The 22003-nt window shown below is 38.6% G+C and overlaps 1 protein-coding gene and 1 long non-coding RNA gene across 5 annotated transcripts in view; both read left to right on the top strand.

Annotated features, from left to right (window-relative positions):
* Positions 1-22003, top strand: part of STAU2 (staufen double-stranded RNA binding protein 2) — a 144074-nt gene that overhangs the window by 15007 nt on the left and 107064 nt on the right. For all 4 annotated transcript variants that reach the window (XM_062633177.1, XM_062633178.1, XM_062633179.1 and 1 more), the window contains exons 5-6: positions 14641-14800; positions 19805-19912. In XM_062633177.1, the coding sequence (XP_062489161.1) occupies positions 14641-14800; positions 19805-19912 (268 nt within the window). The remainder of the gene's footprint in view (positions 1-14640; positions 14801-19804; positions 19913-22003) is intronic.
* Positions 2463-8678, top strand: LOC134171193 (uncharacterized). Its single transcript, XR_009967538.1, has 3 exons — positions 2463-5212; positions 5487-5605; positions 6940-8678. It is a non-coding gene; the product is annotated as an uncharacterized LOC134171193 (long non-coding RNA).

Below are 22003 nucleotides of genomic sequence, written 5' to 3' on the forward strand. Positions count from 1 at the left end.
GTTCCTGTAAACATTTTGATTCAAAGATTTTCAGAGCCTGCCCCAGCACCTCGTGAATCTCTTCAGTCTCTTGGCTTTGCAACTCACTGGGTGTCCTTTCTCTAGATCTGGTTGTTTTAACGCACCTTTACTTTCAGGATTGGACAGAAGACTAGCATTGCTGGTGTGTATAAATGTAAGCACTGATTCAGAATGCTCCTCTAGGAGCAGGAACTTTTGGGGTGTGTTTCTTTCTTTCCACAGTTAGCTTTTCATTCACTTATATTTTTTTCCTGTACTTCTGCTGAGCTGTGGGTATTTCAGTCGGGAGACACGTGACATAGCGTGTTCAGTGGAAGCAAGCCTGGGTGGCCTCCCTTTCTTGGTATGGTCTTTCTGCTCTGTCCAGAACCTGAACATTGGTTACCAGTAAATATGTTCTTTCAGAACCTGAGCAGTGGTTACCAGTAAATACATTCTCTTTCCTTTGCCTGCTTTTTTTGGTAATTGCACAGATGAACTGCTGTTAGAGCTGAAACATTAGTCTGAGAGGCTCTTGTGAGTTTCCTGAAGCAAGCAAGCAGAAAGAAGCTTAGTGGCTAATTTTTAACAGATTATAACTGAGTAAGATCTGATTGGAATTGTACTCTCTCCTAGTCTGAGATCTTTGTCTCTTTTGAACAAGAAGCTCTGCCGCAGGTTTGAGGAAGTATTTCGTTTTCTCAAGAAAGGTTTTCAGGATTCTTTTATGACAGACTAAATGGAGTCTGAATGCAGAACTTCTCACCAGCAACCACTGTGTTACAGTTTTTCTTCAGGTCTTGTCTACAGTTGTGATTTTGGTGGCTGCTTCTGTGAAAGGAAGTACAATTAACATCTCTTCTGAAATGCTAATTACCAGGATTGTGTGAAGATCTGCTTATCTTTTTAGGATATCTGTTTTAGTTGGTCATTGTCACACAAAGGATAGCTGCATTCACAGCATCAGCTACTTTGGCACCATGATATGTTTGGATAATTTGTTTCACTGATATGGGGCTGAATCCCCCAGTGTTGTGATCAAAAGGGAAATCATCTCTGCAAAAAAACTAACCCAAAACTCTCTTAGCTTTTAGACAAGGGAGGGGAAAATGGAGGCTAATCACCTCACTGATTTAGGTTCAAGTCTGACATTATTGTCAGTGAAACAGAAACAGGAATTCTTAAGGAGGTGGACATCAGCAGCTGAACCTTAGTTCCATTCAGTAAAGGTAATCTCTGTACTGACCTTGTTTACTAAGTCATAAATCATAATAACCATTTTGGATACACAACAGAAGGAGATTAAACTCTTCAGAAGGGATAGGGAAGGAGGGAGAGGCAGTGGGGTAGACCTGTGTGTTTTGACTGTCTAGAGCTTAATGCTGGTGACTATAGGGTTTGAGTGTTTATGGGTAAGACTTAGTGGGAAGGCCCGCAAGGCAGATAGTAGTAGCCTGTTATAGATCATCCAACCAGGATGAAGAGGCAGACAAAATACTCTGTAAGCAGCTGGGAGGAGTCTCATAATTGCTATCCCTTGTTCTCATGGGGGACTTCAGCTTACCAGATGTCTGCTGGAAATACAATACAGCAGAGAGGAAACAGTCTCAGAGGTTCCTGGAGTGTGTGGAAGATAACTTCCTGACACAGCTGGTGAGTGAGCCAGCTAGGGAAGGTGCCCCTCTGGACCTATTGTTCATTGTGTGTGATGTGATGGTTGGAGGCCATCTTCAGCATAAAGATCATGAATGATAGAGTTTTTGATTCTTGGAGAAGTAAAGGCGGGCAGGGGGTTCTGCAGAACTGCTACTTTGGACTTCTGGCATGTTTAGGAGCCTGGTTGACACCAGAAGGCAGTCCTAAAGAGCAAAGGAGTTCCAGTATGTTCAGGAAAGCTGTCCATGCTTCAAGAAGGAAATCTTAAAGGCACCAGAGCAGGCCATCCCCATGTGCTGAAAGACATGCTGGTGGGAAAGAAGACTGGCCTGGCGGAACAGAGAGCTCTGACTGAACTCAGGAAAAAATTAGAGTTTCTGAACTTTGAAAGAAAGTGCGGGCAAGTCAGGAGGGCTACAAGGATGTCATGGGGTTATGCAGGGAGAAAATTAGAAGGGCAAAAGCCCAACTAGAACTTAATCTGGCTCCTGCCATAAAATAGAATTAAAAATGTTTCTGTAAATACATTAGCAACGAAAGGAGGACTAAGGAGAATCTCCACCTTTTATTGGATGCGGGGCGAAACAGTGACAATGGATGAGGAAAAGACTGAGGTACTTAATGCTTTCTTTGCCTCTGTCTGAATAGTAGGACTATTTTTTTTTCTCACTGTGCCCAGCCCCCTGAACTGGAAGACAATAGGGACTGGGAGCAGAATGAAGCCCCTATCATCCAAGGGGAAATGGTCAGTGACATGCTACACACTTAGACATACACAAGTCTATGGAGCCAGGTGGGGGGATCTACCCAGGGGTACTGAAGGAGCTGAACTTGATGGATCTTAAAGGTGTTTTCCAACCTAAATGATTCTGTGATTCTATTCTAACAGTCCTTCCTGTCTTTGTCCTCCATGTCTTTTTTGGAGTCCCTGCTTTCTAGAATACAGTTATACTCTATCCTATATACATTTTCTACCAAGTCTGCAACTTATATTGTAATATATTGATCCAACATGATTTAACTTTTTTCCTGCGTTAATATTCAGTACCTAATTGTACTCAGCAGACCAGCTGAGGTGAGTCACCGTGCATTGGTGACTGCTACTACTGCACCCTCATTGCATCACTTTTATGTTTTAATTAGCAATTTATTTATATTTAGTTGTCTTACAGTATTTACATTGGTGTAAATCCATTTGTCCATTAAAGTTTGAATATTGAAAGAGTATTGTATCTGCTATTCATGAACAAGTTTCCCTAGGAAGTCTGCTCTTTTTATGCTTTTAAATAGAAAGGAATTAAAGCATGGAAAGACTTCTCCACTCATCTTTTTAGTTCCTGACCTTTTTGCCCCTTCCAAACTTCACTATGATAGATTAACAGATCCTTTCCCTTGCCTTCCCTTCACAGGTGCACATAAAGCTTCCTTCATAAGACCATCCACGTTATTTTCAGCATCCCTGATAGGATCCCTGTAGGGCAACACAGAATCTCTTTACAATTGACCAAGCTCTCTCTGTCTCACATTTTATTTCTTTGCAAGTCTGATGACACAGGTCTGAAGTTTTCTGGACAGAAGCTGTAGCTGGCCATGATAGTAGTTTTTTATAGGATGCAGAGATGATAACTAGCAAGGTGGGAGAGTGCATCCTCAGTTAACTGCGCTCAGCTGCTGAGAATTGACTCTTTAAGCTGGAATTAAGTGTGGTTTTAGAGTTTGTTCTTACTTTTAATCGTATAGTTGCCAAGTTTAAAATTACAAGTTAATTTTTTTACTCCGGATAATGCAGTTAAATGCCTGTGTTTACATTCCTCCAAGTGGGAAGAGAATATAGCCGAATATACACTAGTTATTTGAATTTAAGTTAACTTGGATGGTAAGAATCACACTGTGAGCTTGCTTGGACCTTCTTCCTCTGTGGAATTTTAGGTTAATTAATTCTTATGAAGCCCTTGGCCTGAGATGATTTTGTTAGTAACATTTTTATTAGCATTATATTACCAGTATAAATATATGATAAAATTAAATGAGGTACTTCATTCTTTCATTTGCTTGGTCTCTAGGTGACAGGTGACATGATTTTATTTTTTTTTATATTAGTTTTTTATGTAGAAAGAAAATGACATTGTAGTCAGATATGCAACACTGTTTATGTTCTTTTACTGTAATGGATATTTGGACAGCATTCTCAGTAATCACTCTGCATGCTTGTAAAGATTAGTGAGTAAGACAGTTCATGGGAAATTTTATGAGCTGAAGTAGATAAGAATTTGAGATGTTTGTCTTCTGAATGTCTGCTTTAACCTCTAAGTGTACAGTGTACATCACAGCTTCATTATGTTTTCCCTTTTATTCTTATTATACTTCTTTTTCTGGCATAGAAAAGAACATTTTCTTTTTCCTTGTATTTATCTTTTTCTCCCTGCCGTCTGCTATCTCCATTACAACATTGTCCACTTGACATTATCCAATGCCTTAAACTCTGGAGGCAGTATTCTTGTTATGTTCTTGTATTATTCATGCTATTTTTGCAGTCAGGAATAAGTTGAAGTTATGTTGACCATTTTCGTTACTTAGTTATTCAGTTGACAGATAAAAATACTTCTTCAGAGGCACATAACATTCTGTGCTCTCTTCTTGATTTTGATTGTTGTTTTTCATTTGTTTTTTCTCTTAATCTGCAGTGTAGGGTACTTTGGAAAGTTCATCTCATGATCTTTTTTTTCCTAGTTTTTTTTTTTTTTCCCTTTTATTCTTCTTAGCCTTTCCTTCTTTTCCTTGTATTCTCTTGTACTAATTTGTTTTTTTTTTAAAAAAAAAAAAGGTATTTGGGCTGGTTTTGAGACCCTTCTGGCACTTTGAAAAGTGTTAACTTCTAAACTTTAAGGCTTTACACTGTGAGAGAGAGAGCAAAAAAAGTGGAAGAAGAGATCTGAACCTGCTGTGCATGGAAACATCTCTCTATAGCTAGTGCTGCAATATGTTTGTGGTATTTCTTGTTAGAGTAATCTATGACTGTTAAAATATTTAACTTAAAATGTCTGTAGTTTTCTGTTCTTTTTTTTTTCTAATTACTTTTGAGGAGCAAGTGTTTTTACTTGTTGATGTACATATTTGCTGCAAATGGTAAACAAAGTAGTGGTACATGTAGAGCGTAAATATTGAAATACTTATTACAGTCAAATGTACTGAGCAACTTGGAATTCAGAGATAGAGTGATGTGGCAATGTTATTATCTTGTCATCACAAATTCTTCTGGAAAGAGTCCACATTAGATAATGTTATGTTAAACTGAATCCCCCTCCCTTTTGTTTTTTTACTCAGGAATGCTTCAGTATTGTGATCCTGAAATCATGAGTCAGTTTTTTTGATTAAGATAGTCATACAGCTTGAAGGAACTGCATGGTCTCTAGCCTAGGAAAAGAAGAAAAAAAAGGGAATCATCATTAACTTCATGGAATACTCCCAACTCAGCACAAAGTTTAAAAGAAATTATAAATAAAGACATGCAAGTAAACAAGGATAAAACTCACTACGAAGTTACTGTATTCTAAAGGTAGATTATGTCTGGCTAATGTGTTAACTTATTTTTTAGGTAAAGGGAGTAAAGCAAAAGTTATATTTGTGAGAATCAGTTCAGCATTTTATAGCATTAGATAAGGATACTGTTTTCATTAAAGTGAAGGAAATGGAAGGATTTATATAAGAAATGCAAGGTGGAAAAGGAAAAGAAAAATAATCAGCAGTATTGAAAGTCAAACGTGGAGGAAGATGTATTAAATACAGATCTTTCAGTTTTAGAATCAAACTTTCAAATTTCTTTGTTAAAGGTGTTTGCACAAAAAGTAGGAAAAAGTTCATGTGCTGTTGAAGGCTCAGTTGCTACACAGGAAGATCAAGATATGCCAGGAAGAGTTGGATGATCATGAGGACTGACATTAGAAATGGGGTGAGACTAGACTTTCCAGTATAAGATGTAAGATGAAGACTGTAGGCACTAATAGCTCTAGCTTGGTTGTCACCTGAGAGTTAATTCAGTTGGAAATCACAGAACAGGATTTTTATCTAATATTATTAATTATTTGCAAGATAAACGAAGAACAGCTGATTGAACCAGAGGAGAGGCAAATGTGATTTTTAAGATGGGTTGAGCAAGATACTTCCAGTAAAAATCTGTAAATATTGCTAATACACAAAACACTGTTAGCCTTTCATATAGTATATTTTCTACCGTTCTTGACACTCATATTTAAGAACAGGAGCAAGCATAGGGAAGGGCTATGAAGGATTATCAGGATAGTGGGTAGCCTTTTGTACAAAAGACTTCTAAACTAACTTGACTTGTTCCCTTGCAAAACAGAAGTCTGAGAGGGAATGGGAAAGCTCACCTTGGAAGGTAAATATAACAAAAAAGTAAGTGAGCTATATAAGTTAAAGGATTAGCATTGACACAAAAACAAAAGTATAGCCAACCTGAGTATTAGGAGATTCCAAAGTATCAACTCAGTGTCCAGATCATATTCCCAGCAGAATCACTGTTTTCTAATAGACCTTAATAGATAAAGAAGACTGCATTTGCCTGCAAGATTGCAGTTGCCTGCAAATCATGGATCTTGAGTGTTTAATGGAGGATTTGCTTGCATTCTTACATTTGAAATAGAAAGGGTTTGGGGGTTCTGCGTCTTAAAATAGGAAGCATCTTTGTTATGTTTTCTCATTATTAAAAAAAAAATACAGATGCTTTTGAATCTCTCTCTGTTAATACATTTCCATCACATGGTTATTCTTTACAATTCTTACATGGTCAATTAAATGTTCTATTGCTTAGTGGTTTTCTACCAGGTCAAAATTGGTTTCATAAACTGATCATATAGAGAAAAAATATTGAATAATTCAGAATTAATTAATTTTAAACTTTTAAAGATTCAGATTGTAGTTTAAAACCATCTTTCTAATGAAGGATGATCTGGGACAAGTATACATGATTTTTCATTTTTTAAAATCTTGACCATGTAGCTGAGGGGAGGTCAGTATTAGACAGGTGAAAACAGTCATAGACTATTTAAATAAATTAGCTGAATAGAAATTTCAGATTTTCCATCTAATAACAGATGTCCGTGGCAAAAAAAAAGCTGCATAGTTCCTTGTCTTGCTCCCTTTACATTAAGAATGCTTTTGGAGGGTGTGAGGGTAATCTAGAAGAGGACAGCCAGACTGATTCAGGGATAATGGACTGTGGTTCTCAAAAGGAGTACTTGGAAAAGAGAGCCTCTTTGTTCCCAGGTGTTGTTGTGGACCTGCTGAAAGAACCAGGAGGTGGACTCTATGAAGACAAAAGTGGCTGAACTGGATGTTTCCTTCTTCAAAACATAGAGCTCACATCTGTAAGAAATGCACGTGGCTAATGGACTGCTCAGAAAAATCAGACGTGGCGAGGGACCAGCTGCACTAAGCAACTTGCTCCCCTAGAGGAATTCCAAATGTTATGGAGAAAAAGTTCTTCACAGCAAATACCATTTCATACTCCCCTGTGCAGTCTGTGGCTCTTTATGCCTCCACTTGTGAAGCTCACAGCATTCTCCTGGTTAAGCAGTCTCAGCAGGGCTGCCAGCTTTATTGAGTTGGTATGGAAAAGGAGCCAGGGGAAAAAAGCACAGAAAATGACCCTTTCAGCACAGAGCTGGCATCTGAAGAATGACTTTCCCATTCATGTTGTATCTTGTGTTTCCCTCACCTTAGCCAGAATGGTCCCTATTCCTCTTCACTTTGCATTAAGAAATGGGAATGGGGTAATGCTTCCTATAACACTTGTGTAGTGGGGAAGTAATTGGGTTTATTTGTTCTTTTTTACATAGGTGGAGAATACATTGGCCGTTAGAATTTAGACAAAGTCTCGCTGGAGTTTTTAACAGTGAAAAGGAGGCTAAATCTAAATAAATCTCCTGGTTCCCATGAGCTGCAGCTTGCAGTTGTGTTTTTTTTTTTCCCCTTCTAAGAATATAGTAACAATATTTATCAAAAACGTTTATGCCATTGAGGAATCCAGAGAAATGCAGGAAATGCAGTATGAACACATAACGTATGTACTAATACTTTATTTGTCTTTGTGTGTGTGGATTTGATGGCCAAAAAGGAAGAGGCCCCAAGGGCTCCTTAGTATGCAATTAATATTTTGGCTAGAAAAGCAGCAGATTGTTTCAGTATGCTTACATGTTATGACATCATATTCCAGTAAAATTATAATGAACAGAATTTTTGTTTGTCTCTGTGGCAAACCAAAATGAGTTTTCTAATTGTCAACAGATTTTGGTGATTTATTTAATTATAGTGGCGCCCACTCACACCAACTTAGTTAAGGTCTGTCAGCATTTCTGTTACGAACCCCTATTTTTAGTGGTTTATAACTAGTTGTAAATATTTGCTCATTGCTGAAACTTGGAATTCCAGGTCACAGTCATAGAGCAAATATCCTTTTTCAGGTTGACTATTCTAACGTGATACCAACAACATTAGCTAAAAAGTTGATTTCTGATGCTAAGAAACTTAGAGGGAATGAAGAGAACCTGTTTTCCAGACCTCTTTTCTGAGGGGTCTTCTTAAGAATCTCAAATGTCCAGAAGAGCCAGATAGAAATTATCTTGTTTTAATAGGTTATATGTGACTGGTTGTTACAGTATTATCCTTTATCACTTCTTTTTTTCATTCCAATTGAATCTATTGTTTCATATGTCCTTTCATTGTCTTCTGGTCTTGTAGTCAGTCATTTGGTTGTGTCTGTCCAAAGTGTCTGCCAGTATCACCTGGGAATACTTTTTACATAGGAATTTTATACAAAGGAAAGTCTTAGCCTGTGTAGCTGCCATGTAGAATGCAGAGAGATGTGTATTCTTTAAATGTAGGTAATTTAAAAACTTTCAGAAACCTAAAGAGTCTGCGAAGTGTTGCTGTTGGAAATTCTGACTGTTTCGGTTCTGTGGCTGAACAGTGTCAGAGAGGTAAAGGAGCATAGGACTGATGCGTAGGAGTTCTTGTGATGGAAAATGTGCTAATATGTTATTGCATAACAGCAAATCTTTTTAGTAACTCAAATGTAGTATATTGGGAAGGTTTGTTAATGATCAGTGGCAGGTAGGTAATCTTAAATTTGCGTGGAGTTGTTCCTTACATGAGCGTCCATCTTCAGGATACAGAATCATTCTGTATTAAAACTCAGTTTAATCATCACACCGTACTTTCAGACTGTAATATGATCACTTTTAAGGCTTTTGTTAACACTGACTCTGTCTTCACCCTTGAGATGAGGAGGATGTTCTATTTGACATGCTCCATGTTGTAGAAAAGCCAGTATCCTCACAGATTTAGTTCATTTTCTGAGCATTTCAGGTGCTCCTTTGCACTTTCCTGTCAATGTTCATATTATCAGTGCTCTTCTAACCCTGCTTGAGGCCAACCAGAGCAAGGAAAGTTTAATCAAAACCATGTAAAAGCCTAATCATTCTGCCAGTGCCAAAGAGCTGCATGAGGCTCTAGAGCCACAGGCTGAATATCATTTTTCCATATTATCACATAAATAGCTCCCTAAACACTCTTTAAAAGAAAAGGTGGAGAGGGGGGGAGGCAAAAAAGTGAGGGCCTGTTGTAGGATCTGAGTTTATGAAGTGAATTAAGGTTCATGTGCTTTCCTCCTTTGCCTGTAATGGAGAGTAACTCAATAAGAAACAAGAACTTCTGATGGATATTGTATTTTCCCTAAGCCTAGGTAGTTTCTAAAAGCACTACTACTCTTTATTTAAAGAGGATTGTGAAGTAATGAGGTGTGATGTGCTATCAAGGTGCCTACTGCTTTTGCATGACAGAGCTTATCCTGTGCTAAGATGCAGCTAACAGAGTTAGCAGTTTCAGGCTGTAGCTGTAGATCTGAGAATTTCTGGGATGGTGGGAGGGTTCCTGGGAACTCTTTGAGGAACTTGGAGGTGCCTGTTGGTGCAGGGAAAGGATAACTGCAGGAGGCTGTGGCTTCTAGCAAGCTGTAGCAGCAGCCAACCAGCTTTGTCAGCTAGTCCTGATCAAAAGTTGAGCTGAGCTTTTGTTTCAGAGTGGGTCAATCTCCCTTTCAGGGTGCTGACTGACGGCTGCTGAACACGAGCCAGCTTGTGCCCAGGGGAACAAGAAGGCCAGTGGCATCCTGGCCTATGTCAGAAATAGCATAACCAGCAGGGTCAAGGAGGTGATCATCCCCCTGTATTTGGCATTGGTGAGGCTGCACCTCAAATACCGTGTTCAGTTCTGGGCCCCTCACTACAAGAGAGACATTGAGGTGCTGGAGCGGGTCCAGAGAAGAACAAAGAAGCTGGTGAAGGGTCTGGAGAATAAGTCTTATGAGGAACGGCTGAGGGATCTGGGATTGTTTAGTCTGGAGAAGAGAAGGCTCAGAGGGGACCTTATTGCTCTTTACAACTACCTGGAAGGAGGATGGAGTGAGGAGCTGTTCTCCCAAATGACAAGTGATACGACAGGAGGAAACAGCCTCACAGCAGGGCACGAGCAATCCAGGAGGTTTCTGTAGTGCACCAGTGACGACATTCTGACATAGGTGGTTGAGGAATCAGCATGGGCACTGCTGCTGGAGCTCACACTTTCAAAGAACTGGTCAGAGATGTGAAGGCTGGAGTCAGTGCAGGGACCATGAGATAGTGGCAGGATATTGAGAAGAGAGAACAAGACAAATATCACAGATCACAAACTGGACCTCAGGATAGTAGACTTAGGTCTCTTCAGAGACCTGCTTGGAAGAATCTCAGGGGATATGCTCCTGAAGAGAGGAGTCCAGGGAAACTTGTCAAGGTTTACCTTCTCCAAGGTCAAGAGTGGTTTAACTGTCCATCCCAGCATGCAGGTAGTTCCCCAACTCGATCCTCCTCCATCAAGAGCAAGTCCTACCTGCTCCAGACTTTCCCGCTTGTTCAAGTAAAGGCAGCAGGAAGCTTGCATGAATGAAGAAGGAATTTCTGTCTAAACTCAAACAGGATTTGTGACCCAGCTGAGTTGACCAACGGTGAATGTAGAGATGCTGTACAAGTGTGCAGTAATGGAATTAGGAAAACTGAAGTCCATTGGAAGTTGAGTCTCAAAAAGGATGTTACGGGCGACAAGATGGGCTTCTACAGCAGCAAAAGGAAGACTAAGGACCACTGTTAAGTGGGGTAGGGAACCTGATGATCATGGACAAGATAGTGATACTCAAAGTGCCTTCATCGTAGTCTTTACTGATAAGACTGGCCTTCAGGAGTCCCATGTCCCTGAGATCAGCGGGAAAGTCTGGAGCAGGTAGGACTTGCTCTTGATGGAGGAGGATCGAGTTGGGGAACATTTCAACAAATTGGACAGGTCCATGAGGCCTGATGGGATGCATCCGTGAGTGCTGAGGGAGCTGAATGATGTCATAGTGATGCCACTTCTGATTATCTTTGAAAGATTGCTGTCATTAAGGAGGTTTCTGAGGACTGGAAGAAAGCAAATTTCACACCTGTTTTCATGAAGGGCAAGAAAGAGGATATGGGAAAATAGTAATTCAGTCAGCCCCGCTTCAGTCCCTGAGAAGATTATGGGGGAAGTCATCTTGAAAACTGTTTCTGACCGTATTAAGAATGACAGGTGACTGTAAGCAGTTGGCATGGATTTAAGAGGGTAAGGTTGTGCCTGACCATTCCGATAGCCTTCTACAGTGAGATGACTAGCTCAGTGGATGAAAGGAGAGGAAAAAGATGCTGTTTATCTTGACTTTATCAAGGCTTGTAACACTGTCTCTTATCCTCCTTGACAAACTCATGAAGTATGGCCTGGATAAATGGACAGTGAGGCAGTTTGAAAACTGGCTGAACTGCCAGGGTCAAAGGGTTGTGATTAGTGGCATAAAGTGTAGCTGGAGGCCAGTAGCTAGGGGTGTACACCAGTGATCAATACTGGGGCTAGTACTGTTTAAAATCTTCTTTAATGATCTGCATAATGTGGCAGAGAGTACCCTCATCAAGTCTGCAGATGGTACAAACCTCGGAGGAATGGCTGATGCACCAGAGGGTTCCTCTGCTATCCAGAGGGACCTCAACAGGCAGGGGAAGTGGGTGGACAGTAAGTTCATGAAGTTGAACAAAGGGTAATGCAAATCCCTGCATCTCGGCAGAAATAACCCCATACATTACTGCACGATGGAGGATAGCTGCCTGGAAAGCAGCTTTGCAGAAAAGGACCTGGGAGTCCTCGTGGGTACCAAGTTAAACATGAGCCAGCACTGTGCTGTTGCAACAAAAGTGGCCAACAACGTTTTGGGCTGCATTTAGAAGACTGTTGTCAACAGGTTGAGAGAAGTCATCCTTCTGCTCTGCTCAGCCCTGGCGCTGGGACCAGTTTTGGGTTCCCCAGTACAAGAGAGACATGGACAAACCAGTGCAAATTTGGTGAAGGCCATAGGGTGATTAAGGGACTGCAGAATCTCTCATCTGAGGAGAAAATGAGAGAGCTGGGACTGGTTAGCCAGAAGAAAAGGCACAGGTGCAGTGTTGAGGAGCAAGCGACAGCTCGAAGTCAGCTGTGGAAGAAGTGGAGTTGATGGTGACTATGAAGCTTTTCATTATTTTTCCTTTGATTTTAAATAAGTGTAATATTTTTCACTTTAGAAATATAGGTTGACCTATGGTGTCAAAGGACTGTGCCTGAGTCTTAGTTTTAAATTCTTTCAAGGTATTATTTGCATCTATTGCCTGCATATTCCCTAAATATATTTTTAATATTCCCTAAAACAGTATTGCAAACCAAGTAAAACCAATAAACCAAAGGAAAATGTTGATACAGGAAGTATTTTATGTAAACTCACTAAGTGAAGGGAAAGAGTGAAATTCTGCCTTTCACTTGAAAAAAATTGCATTCTTTTTGAAGTAAATCTCAGTCTCAAGCCACTGTACTTTTTGTTGTAGATTTTGCCACATTGATAGTGTCTTGGTATTCTGTACCTTTTAGAAGCAAAGGGAGGCACAAGGTGAATGCTGTATGTCAGAAGCAATGAAGGAAGTGGTGGAGTGGGATAGAAATTAATGTTGCTGTTTCTTTGGTTTGACAGCTGCTTTGTTAATGAGTGGCACCATAGTGTTTGAATTTCATTATGCATATAGGGCCTTTGTAATGTTCTTCCAGAAAGAGTGGTCAAACACTGGAAGGGGTTGCCCAGAGATGTTATAGAATCTTTATCTTTGGGGATATCCACATTACCCTGGATAATGTCTGAACAAGACAAGTGTAACTTCAGAGACTGACCCTACTTTGGGTGCTGTTTTGGACTAGATAACCTCCACGAGCCTTTCTAACCTGAGTTATTCCATAATTTCATGAAAATGTGACATAAGCAAATGCATTTCCAGGTCTTAATAATTCCCTGTAACTGTGTTAAAACTGTAAACAGGAAAGCAAATACCCACTTTTAACATGTCGTAAAGGCAACTTAGCTCACCCCTCCAAGGCCCTATAGCCAGAGGCTTGTTGGAGCCTGTATTACGGTTTTGCCCTTTCCAAATAATTGTATTTTTAGAATTAGGGACAAAGTTCAGGGACACTGAGACTGGAGTGCTTATCTGGGTTTGGAGTGTGCTGCTATCTAACACCTTTTTGTCTGGTAATTGAAATGAATCAGTTACAATTATTAATGAAAAGTGAGAAAGTCTTCATATGAAAACATCATCGTCTGTGTCAACAGATGAAAATAGAGGGAGGAAGCTTTAATAAGGATCCTTTAAGAGGAAAAAGGAAAATGTAATACTTTGTCTTCAAATGATTCTAGTTTTGTTGTAATGGAGCTAGCTTTTGCCCATGCTTTTGGAATCCTGTTTTTTTTTACAATGCCATAAAATATATACAAATTATTTATCAGAAATGAAATACGATTTCTGATAGGTGTGTATTTTTCCAAGGACTAAATCTCCAGTGTGTAAGAAAAGCCTTTGTCTGAGGAAGGAGCACAGGCAGACCACACTACATAGCAAAGAGTATGAAGAAGATTCCCTCATTTACGTAGAATATAATTAGAGAACTTTTTGGAAATGTTCTCTTAAAATATTATCATTTTAACAGTGATTAGAACTAATTATCTTTACTGAATTGCTTTTAATGAGTGTGGGGCTGGTGGTGGAATACTTCTTTTCTGTAGCTATTGCTTATGTAGACAAGTTTTTATGTTTGTAGTTGTCAGAGTGCTGTGACAGGACCTCCCAAACCCAAGAATGGCATTACATTGCCTTCTTCATTTGCTGCTAGTGAGAGCCAGGTTTCAGGGTAGTGAGTATGGGTTGGGTAAGCTATTATTATTATTGAAAATAGAGATGTGGAATTGATGATACAATGATACTGTTGATGATACTGTTTCCTTCAAGAAATAATATCTGTGCTGGTTCATAGGAAAATGTTTTGGTTTTTTTGCTTTAAGTGCCTTTCAGACATACTCAGAAAATCAAACCTTGCCATTATATTTGGAAATATTTCTATAGGATGGAAAAAAACAAAAAAGAAAAACAATGTGGGTGAGCTGAGCTACGCCAACAGGTTTCAAATGGCAGACCTTGCAGTGCTTCTTCCTCCGTGCCTTTCCTGTGGGACAGGAGTTGTCTCCCAGGCATGGCTTACACTGAAACTTTCAGTTCTCCTTAGGTTTAATCTTCTCAAGACTGAAACCAAGAAGAGAACAGAGCTGGGCAGCTTGGCTGAAGTATAGTAGAGCTCATTGCAGAGCCCTGCAAATGTGGGTGAAGAGCTGGTTGTCATGTAGGAGATGCTGTCAGAGTTACTGATAGCCCTGCTGAGGAACAGTCTGTATATTTGAGTGTTAGGTCTTACTCTGTAAGAAAAGATAACATTTTATTCCTAACCACTGCTCTATATTACATAAGATTGATGGTTAAAATTCATAACTTGTATTATTTTCTTTTCATGACTTCTTTCTAGGTATCACTGCCCAGTGCCTAAAATTTTCTATGTCCAGTTAACTGTTGGCAACAGTGAGTTTTTTGGTGAAGGAAAGACTCGTCAAGCTGCTAGACATAATGCTGCAATGAAGGCCCTTCAAGCTCTCCAGAATGAGCCTATTCCAGAAAAATTACCTCAGGTTTGTGTCAGAATCTTCACATTAAGACACCAAATCAAACAATTTAATTGCCATTTTTTCAATGTTTAATTTTTAATGTTTTTTTTTTTCCTACTAGCCTATGTAATTAGAAAAATAATACTGACAAATTGTTACTGTTTTTTTCTTCGTAACCACATCTAAAATGGAGCTAGACTTAAATAACAAAAATAAGTAGGGATTTTAAAGATGGGGTTGTCAGCAGTGGCTAAGTAAAAAATAAAATAAAAATGAAATAAAATTTTTGAGCTCATACCAGAAGTGGAGAAAGTGTCCATTTAATCAATGGCTTCATGGAGAGTTAATTAGTAACCTTAAATATGTGTTGTGCCATGCATATGATCTTTACAGTTGAAATTACTTGTGCCCAATGTACCCCAGAACCTGACGGAGCTTACTGGCAGCTACTGGTCGTCCGTCTGATAGTTTTAGGCTTTTAGCCACTTAGTACCTTTTTAAATAGCTAGCTTTCTCACTGCTGTGTTGTAAGGGGTGTATATTGCTGCTTAAAAATGAAAATGTTGCATCATACTTTAAAAAATATGTATCACAAAATTATTGTCAAAATAATCTTTGCAAATTGAAAGGACAAATATAATAACATTTCTCAGTCCAAATGAATGCATAAGGAGACAATCTTCTTATTTTGTACACTTTTTCTGATGATGCCTGTTGAACTCCTGTGCACAGCACAAAACATTACTAATGGTGCCTTCAGTGTCTTGTGTGAGTAGTGAGAGTGTAGAGTTTTGAGCTGTGTTCTAAGAATGGAAATAATTTTCTATAATGAAAAAAATCTTTGTTCTTTCTGCCTCACCCCGTGTCTACATCCTCCTTTTGATCCAAAGACAGTTTGACTCACCCCTTTGTTTTGCTGCATTATTTTCTCGGATCAGGAAATTCTCTTCAAAATCATTTACTAGAATTAATATTGGTTTTATTTTAAAATAGGAAAACTATTAAAAAAGAATATGTAAAGTCTTAGGAGGAATCCCTTTTTCCTTTCTCACTTCATTTCTTTCCCTTCATTTCTCTTTTGGTTTCTAGTCAAACGTATTGGTTGATAATGAATCCATAGCACAAGCCTGGCTGGGAATTTCATGTTACTGAAACAAATTTTTAGCTCAGCATATTCTTAGTTTTAAAAAATTGTATGATTAATAATATATTTTATCAAAATAATCTTTGAATTCAAGTTATCCATTAATCAGAATGGAAATGAAACCACTAAGTGCTTAGGATGTTAAATAGTAGACAGAAGTAAATATGTAACATCGATATGGACCTCCTTTATATACTGAATTTTCACAGCCCATGTACATATGCAGTTTACCTAGCAAAGGTAATAAAATCTCTAATTAACATTCTTGCCTAATCAGTTCTGTTTCGTGTCTGTTTACATCAGCATCTCTTAAGATGTGCAAGCTTTTAGAAAATGTAGTCATGGAAAATTGAGTCTCCTAAACTCTTGTAGCCTGCTGTAGTATTGCCTGTCTCGTGAGCTCATGAAGTAACTTCATTCTTCTCTTCAGCACCGTAAGTTGTGTATGTAAACTGATTCAAATCCACAGTTAGCGATGAGAAAAATAGGATAGAGTTGTCAGGAGACAATACTGTAGATTAGCTGAGACATTCACGTTGTACTTGTAAAACCTGTGGGAGCACTGTGAGTTTCTGGTACAGCAGTTGAAGACCACTTGGGATATGGTTAGGATCTCAGTAGCAGCTGTCTGTAAGTAGGAGACTGTCAGCTCCTCAGTGGCTTGGTTATACTGAGAGTAGAGGGAGCTAATAATGAAAAAACTGCTCTGTTACTTCATGGGTTAGAGGTGTAGGTGACTGGAGAAGGCTGGAGGCAGCTCTATGCCTAGGTCATGGTGGAGTACAAATTGCTGCAACATGTGGAGTTGAGCGTAGCTCTTCAGAGAACTGGAGGTTGGTTAAAGTAGAGCTTAAGTGTTTCATGGTGCCAGGGTTCAGCCTCCTCCCTGCTTCTGGTCATGTGAAGTTTGCACAGGGCTGCTACATGGTGGTGGGATAGGCCTTTGCCATGGGATGTGGGTGAGCTCAGTAACACTCTGGTTGCTTAAGCAGAATTGACCTGCTTGGTCAGCCATGGGAGATGACTGATTCACCGTTCCTCAAACAGCATGCATGGATAAGGGCCAGTACATGTTAGAGTCTGGCTGGCCTCAATTACGTGACTAGATTTAGCTTATTTCTTCCTCAGTCACTGCCAGTGTGCTTCCAGGGAGAGCAGAGAGTACAGCAAGGACAGACCTGGTACAATCTAGAACTACATCCCATTAGTAACTTAGTAAATTTCACTGGAATGGGATCCATGGAATATAACACAGTAAATACATGGGTTTACCTTTTGGCCTTCATAACTATGTTTGTTTAAAATACAGCCTTCTATGTATTCTTTGATTTTGATATACCATTTCCCCTCCTTTAAAAAAAAAGGCTGAAAGCTTTTATGCATATAAAACCACTAAAGAGGAGTGTTGCCGTCTGAATACTTCATTGTGCAAACATGTAGAAGAGCATAAGGTGAGCAGAAGCAAGAAGCAATCAGCAAACAGGGCACGGTTATGGGTGAACATGAACCTGCTTTCATAAAAGAGGTATTGTGTGCTGCCAAAGCACCTCTGTTGTTTCATAAATGTAAGGCTAAGAAAGGCCTTACAATTAAAGTGTCAGTTGTGGAATGAGGATCAAATTTAAATCCAGAATGCTTGAGACACTCCTGAACATATTTTGTCTTCCTTGGGGAAGTCACATGACTGTGGCTTGAAAGATTATTGCTCAGTGCTAAGGTCTAAAACTTAAAATCTATGGTTCTTCCTATTCTTGACCCATGGTTAAACTGTCTCACTGAGTTTGGTGGAAAAATATGCAAAGATATGGTATAAATTTAAGGGTAGAAGGGACAATATGGGATTTTGTGGACTGATATGTTTGTATTAATCATGAAATTTTAAACTGTAACTTCTACATTCGACTCTACCTATCTGGTTAAGCTAGAACATAGCTAGAAAGCCTAAACATTCTTGACTTAAAGTCTCGGTGACAGTCCAGTGGGCTTTGTATTATTTTATGTAAATTATACCAGTGATTGAGTATTCCCCATTTCAAGGATAATTTGCAAAGTATTTCTTCTAAATTCACTTAGCCTCATTTTCTATCTATTTGGTATTTTCTTGTCTTTGCTAAATGTAACAAGCAGACATCAAAAAATATCTCCCCCATATACATTCACAAATTTTGCTTGAGCAATTTTGAAGCTTTTTATAGAACAGGTTGTTTCCACACTGTCTCGGGGTAAAGTTGGAGTTTTTTAGCAGTAGTTCATCCTTGTAGCTTTTTTTATCAGATTTTCAGTTTATCAGTGTCCATTATAAAACACAAGCTTAATAGAATACAATACTGGGTAAGATTCTCACTTAGGTTCTTCCAAACTAATAGTAGCCCACTCTTTACATTTGATACTCTTTATATTCCCCCCCAGTATTTTTACTTTTAAGTATTGTCCCTTTAACTCTGTTTAGATCATCTTTCTCAGTGAACCTAATCAATGCTTTGCCTGTCCTGTAGATAATGACCTGCATTCTTGATTTAAGTGATACTTTACTTTTCATTATATGAAATGAGTAGAGGCCCGACATAATTTAATTCTAACTACCCTTGTTACTGCTTTGCTCTGCACCCTATTTTTTCAGGAGGTACGTCCTGGGGTTTTAGTTTTGTATATAGCTCCAGGTTAACGTTATGGATTGAAATTGCTCTTTCAGGCTCAGGATTTTGCAGTCATTTAGTGAGACAAAAAGTGCTCCCAGTCTGCATGCTGTAGCTGACTGCTGGATTTTTGGATCTGCATTATCTTACAGATTAATATATAAAGAGTTAATTAATGGTAGATAAAAGGTTGATAAATTCCATTGTTAATGTGAAGAACCCAATGCTTTTAAATGTTATTTTATAACTTTGGTATCTGCATTGTGCAGCTATGTTGGGGCTGAAGATTTAGATAAGACTTTGTTATGTAAGATGGGAACTCTGTAGGAGTCCACCTAATTTAGGTCAAGTTTCTTTGATGTTTACCTCCACTAATAAAAAATTAGGAACCTGGCCAAGGTTACATGGGTGTTGAAAGATCTCAGTTTGAAACATTCAGAGCTTTGCAGTCTGAAAGTAGCTGAAAGTGAAACCTTTGAGAACTAAGGAAGATGTGGCCTGGGGAGCAAACACCTAAAGGTAGTTGATGTAGAAGGCAATAACTCTTTCACTGATCCCTATGCTAGTGTTTGTCTGAGGAAAAATAAGACTTACCTAAAGTGTAAAGCTGAATTATAGTCAAGATAATGTTTGCATGTGCCTTTTGTTGCTTTATTTCTTAGCCTCTCTGTTTGTTATGTTCCTATGGATAAATAAATAATGTTCTGTGTTGAGCAAGCTGTTCTCTGTCACTACCTTTTCACACTGGTCATAACTCCCACAGGGAAGTTGATAGAGAGGCCATTAACCAGCTGGACCTGCTGAGGACACCTGTAACCTGGTGACCTAGTCAAAGCATGAGGGTGATTCACTGAATTTCTTCTGAGAGAAATACAGTCCTCTGTACTTCTTCCTTGCTTGAAAGGGTTATCCACAGAGAGTCTGTTTGATCCTCATGTTTGACAGAAGAAGTGTGTGTCACATGGTTATTACCCATGTCATTAATAACACTAAAACCCATAGAAGGTATTTTGCCACCTATCATTAATTTATCAATTAATGTGTATGTGTTTATTATGAAGCATAAGTGCATTATATATGGCTTCACAGTTAGTGGGTGTCTGATAATGGGGTGCTGAGATGGATGTACAAAAGGCTGATATACAGCATGACAGGCGGTCTCAAAAGTCTGAGAAATCAGGGAAGAAGCATACTGTATTTTTACATCCTCTAAAAATTGTAGTATGATAATGTATTCTTCATTTTCAGAATGGAGAAACAGGAAAAGAATCAGAAGAAGATAAAGATGCAAACAAGTCTGAGATCAGTGTAGTGTTTGAAATTGCTTTGAAGCGCAATATACCCGTCAGTTTTGAGGTATGTATTACTTGTGTGTTTGCTAAGAAAGAATTAAAAAAGTGCCTCTACAACTCAACACAGTTAAAAATACATTATGAATATTACATTTGAATTAATGCAAACTATAAATAAAAAAGATGTTAGTGTATCAAAGTCTAAGACACTGAGTTTTTACTATTAAATTAGATGTTCTTTCAGGATATGAGAGACCTAATATTTGATTGCAAATGGGTGTATGGCAGAAAGACAATTCCAGGATCTGCTGTGGGATTAGAATCAGTAGCCACATCAGTAGCCACACTCAGTCTGATTGGAAATAATCTTCAAAACAGTCAGCCAAAGTCTTTGCTTTAACTGCTTTAACTGCTTTAAACGCTTTAAAAGTTCCCACTGAAATACTTTTCATCCGATGTACTGGTTTCAGAAAGCCATGAGTATCTTTTTATCTGTTTGACTCCTTATCTATTTCTACTTATGACTTCATGATTTTTTGTTCTCATTTAACATGATTTTATCCAAGAACCTGCTTCTGACACCTTTGTTTACCTTAAGTAATAAAGAATATTTGGAATAGCTCCAATTCTATCAATGAGCTAACTACGGGAGAATAGCAGCAGGAAAATTTTTTCTGTTGAGAGAGTTCTTACACAAACTGGTTGTAAAAATCCAACGTTGTTGTGGTAGGAGCCACCACACTTCAAGCTCGTTTTTTTCCCTTTTTGTTTTTCTTTGTAATGCAGAAAATGCAGATGTAAGTGGCACTTTAAAGTTTTATATTTCTGGGGTTTGTTTTACATTTAAACTGAGTGTTGGCCAATGTCAAATGAGATATTTGGACCTTAGAGATCTGAGAAATCCCTCAGAAGGTAAGAGAGACAAGGAATATTGGTCTTGACTAAGGAATTCCTCAGTCTTGTAAAGGCTGTATGCTTCATATGTATGGTCTATGTGATATAGAGTAATTAGAAAGTTAAGAGAATGTAAAATCTGGAGGATAAAACTGGGGTGTCTGGGGGTGTTGATCTCAATTTGCAGCTACATATAAAGAACATAACTCTTCTGTAAGATCAGGCATAATGGAAACACATGCCTGTGTTTCAAAAAGGAAGCTCATAATTAATGTTTCGGTTTTCACACATAATTTTCTTTCTTGAGCATTTAGAAAGTATTTTGAATCGTTCCATACAAATCATTACACTAAACTGCAAGGAGGTGTATGAGCATGGGTCAGAGAATACCTTGGAGATTGGAAAGTAAGCAGGGATAGTGCTTCAGATGTCTTCTTAATTTTATTCCTTTTTTTCAGCTTATTTAAGGGAGAGCATTTGGCAAATAGACAATGAAGGCAGAGATAACTTGGTATAAGAAAAGTCTGATGGGTCATTTGCCAAAAAACATTACCAAAATTGAAAAAAGGCAGTTTCTTTTCTCCTGACAGGTTTTGTGTTATTTCCTGCCCTTATATTTCCTGTCCTTATATAGGTGACATTCTTAATAGTTTTGGCTGAACTTGGTACTGGCTTATATTTCAATAAAAATGCTAAGCAGTTGTGGGTAATCCCCAGGATCTGATGTTTCTGATAGGATTTTATTTACAAATGGTCTTGTGTTATTCCAGGCAAGCATCAAAGCGTTCTCTGATATTTCTCTGACATTGTGTGTGTGTGTGTGTGTGTGTGTGTGTGTGATCTGCCTTTTCTTCATCTGACAAAGCTTCAGCAAATGTTCCAACAGTGTTTTGTTATGCAACGAAGCAGTGACCATAAAGATATGTAAAGTTCTATGTAAACATGTCCTCAGAATTGCACAAGAAGTGGAAAATAGCAAGAGCATGCAGAACCTTGTGGGTTTCTTCTGTCTACCCTGTTTCATGTAATATGTCTAGTTTTAATTGACTAGGAACTTTAGGATGAGTTTTAAGGAACTTTTATCTATTAAATTATTAACTAAAATAAAAGCATTTAATTTTGACAAAGAACAAGCTTTACTGCATACTCATCACTGCTGCATCCTTAGCTAACCTTTAATCATGCCCTTTTTCAGTCAAAACACAACTCAGAATTCTAAGGCATTTGTGGAGACATTCAAGGCCAGGCTGGATGTGGTTCT

The sequence above is a fragment of the Pezoporus occidentalis genome, unplaced genomic scaffold (assembly GCF_034315485.1).
Source record: "Pezoporus occidentalis ecotype Australia unplaced genomic scaffold, CSIRO_AGI_Poc_V1 ctg4, whole genome shotgun sequence".
In the NCBI taxonomy this organism is placed as follows: Eukaryota; Metazoa; Chordata; class Aves; order Psittaciformes; family Psittacidae; genus Pezoporus; species Pezoporus occidentalis.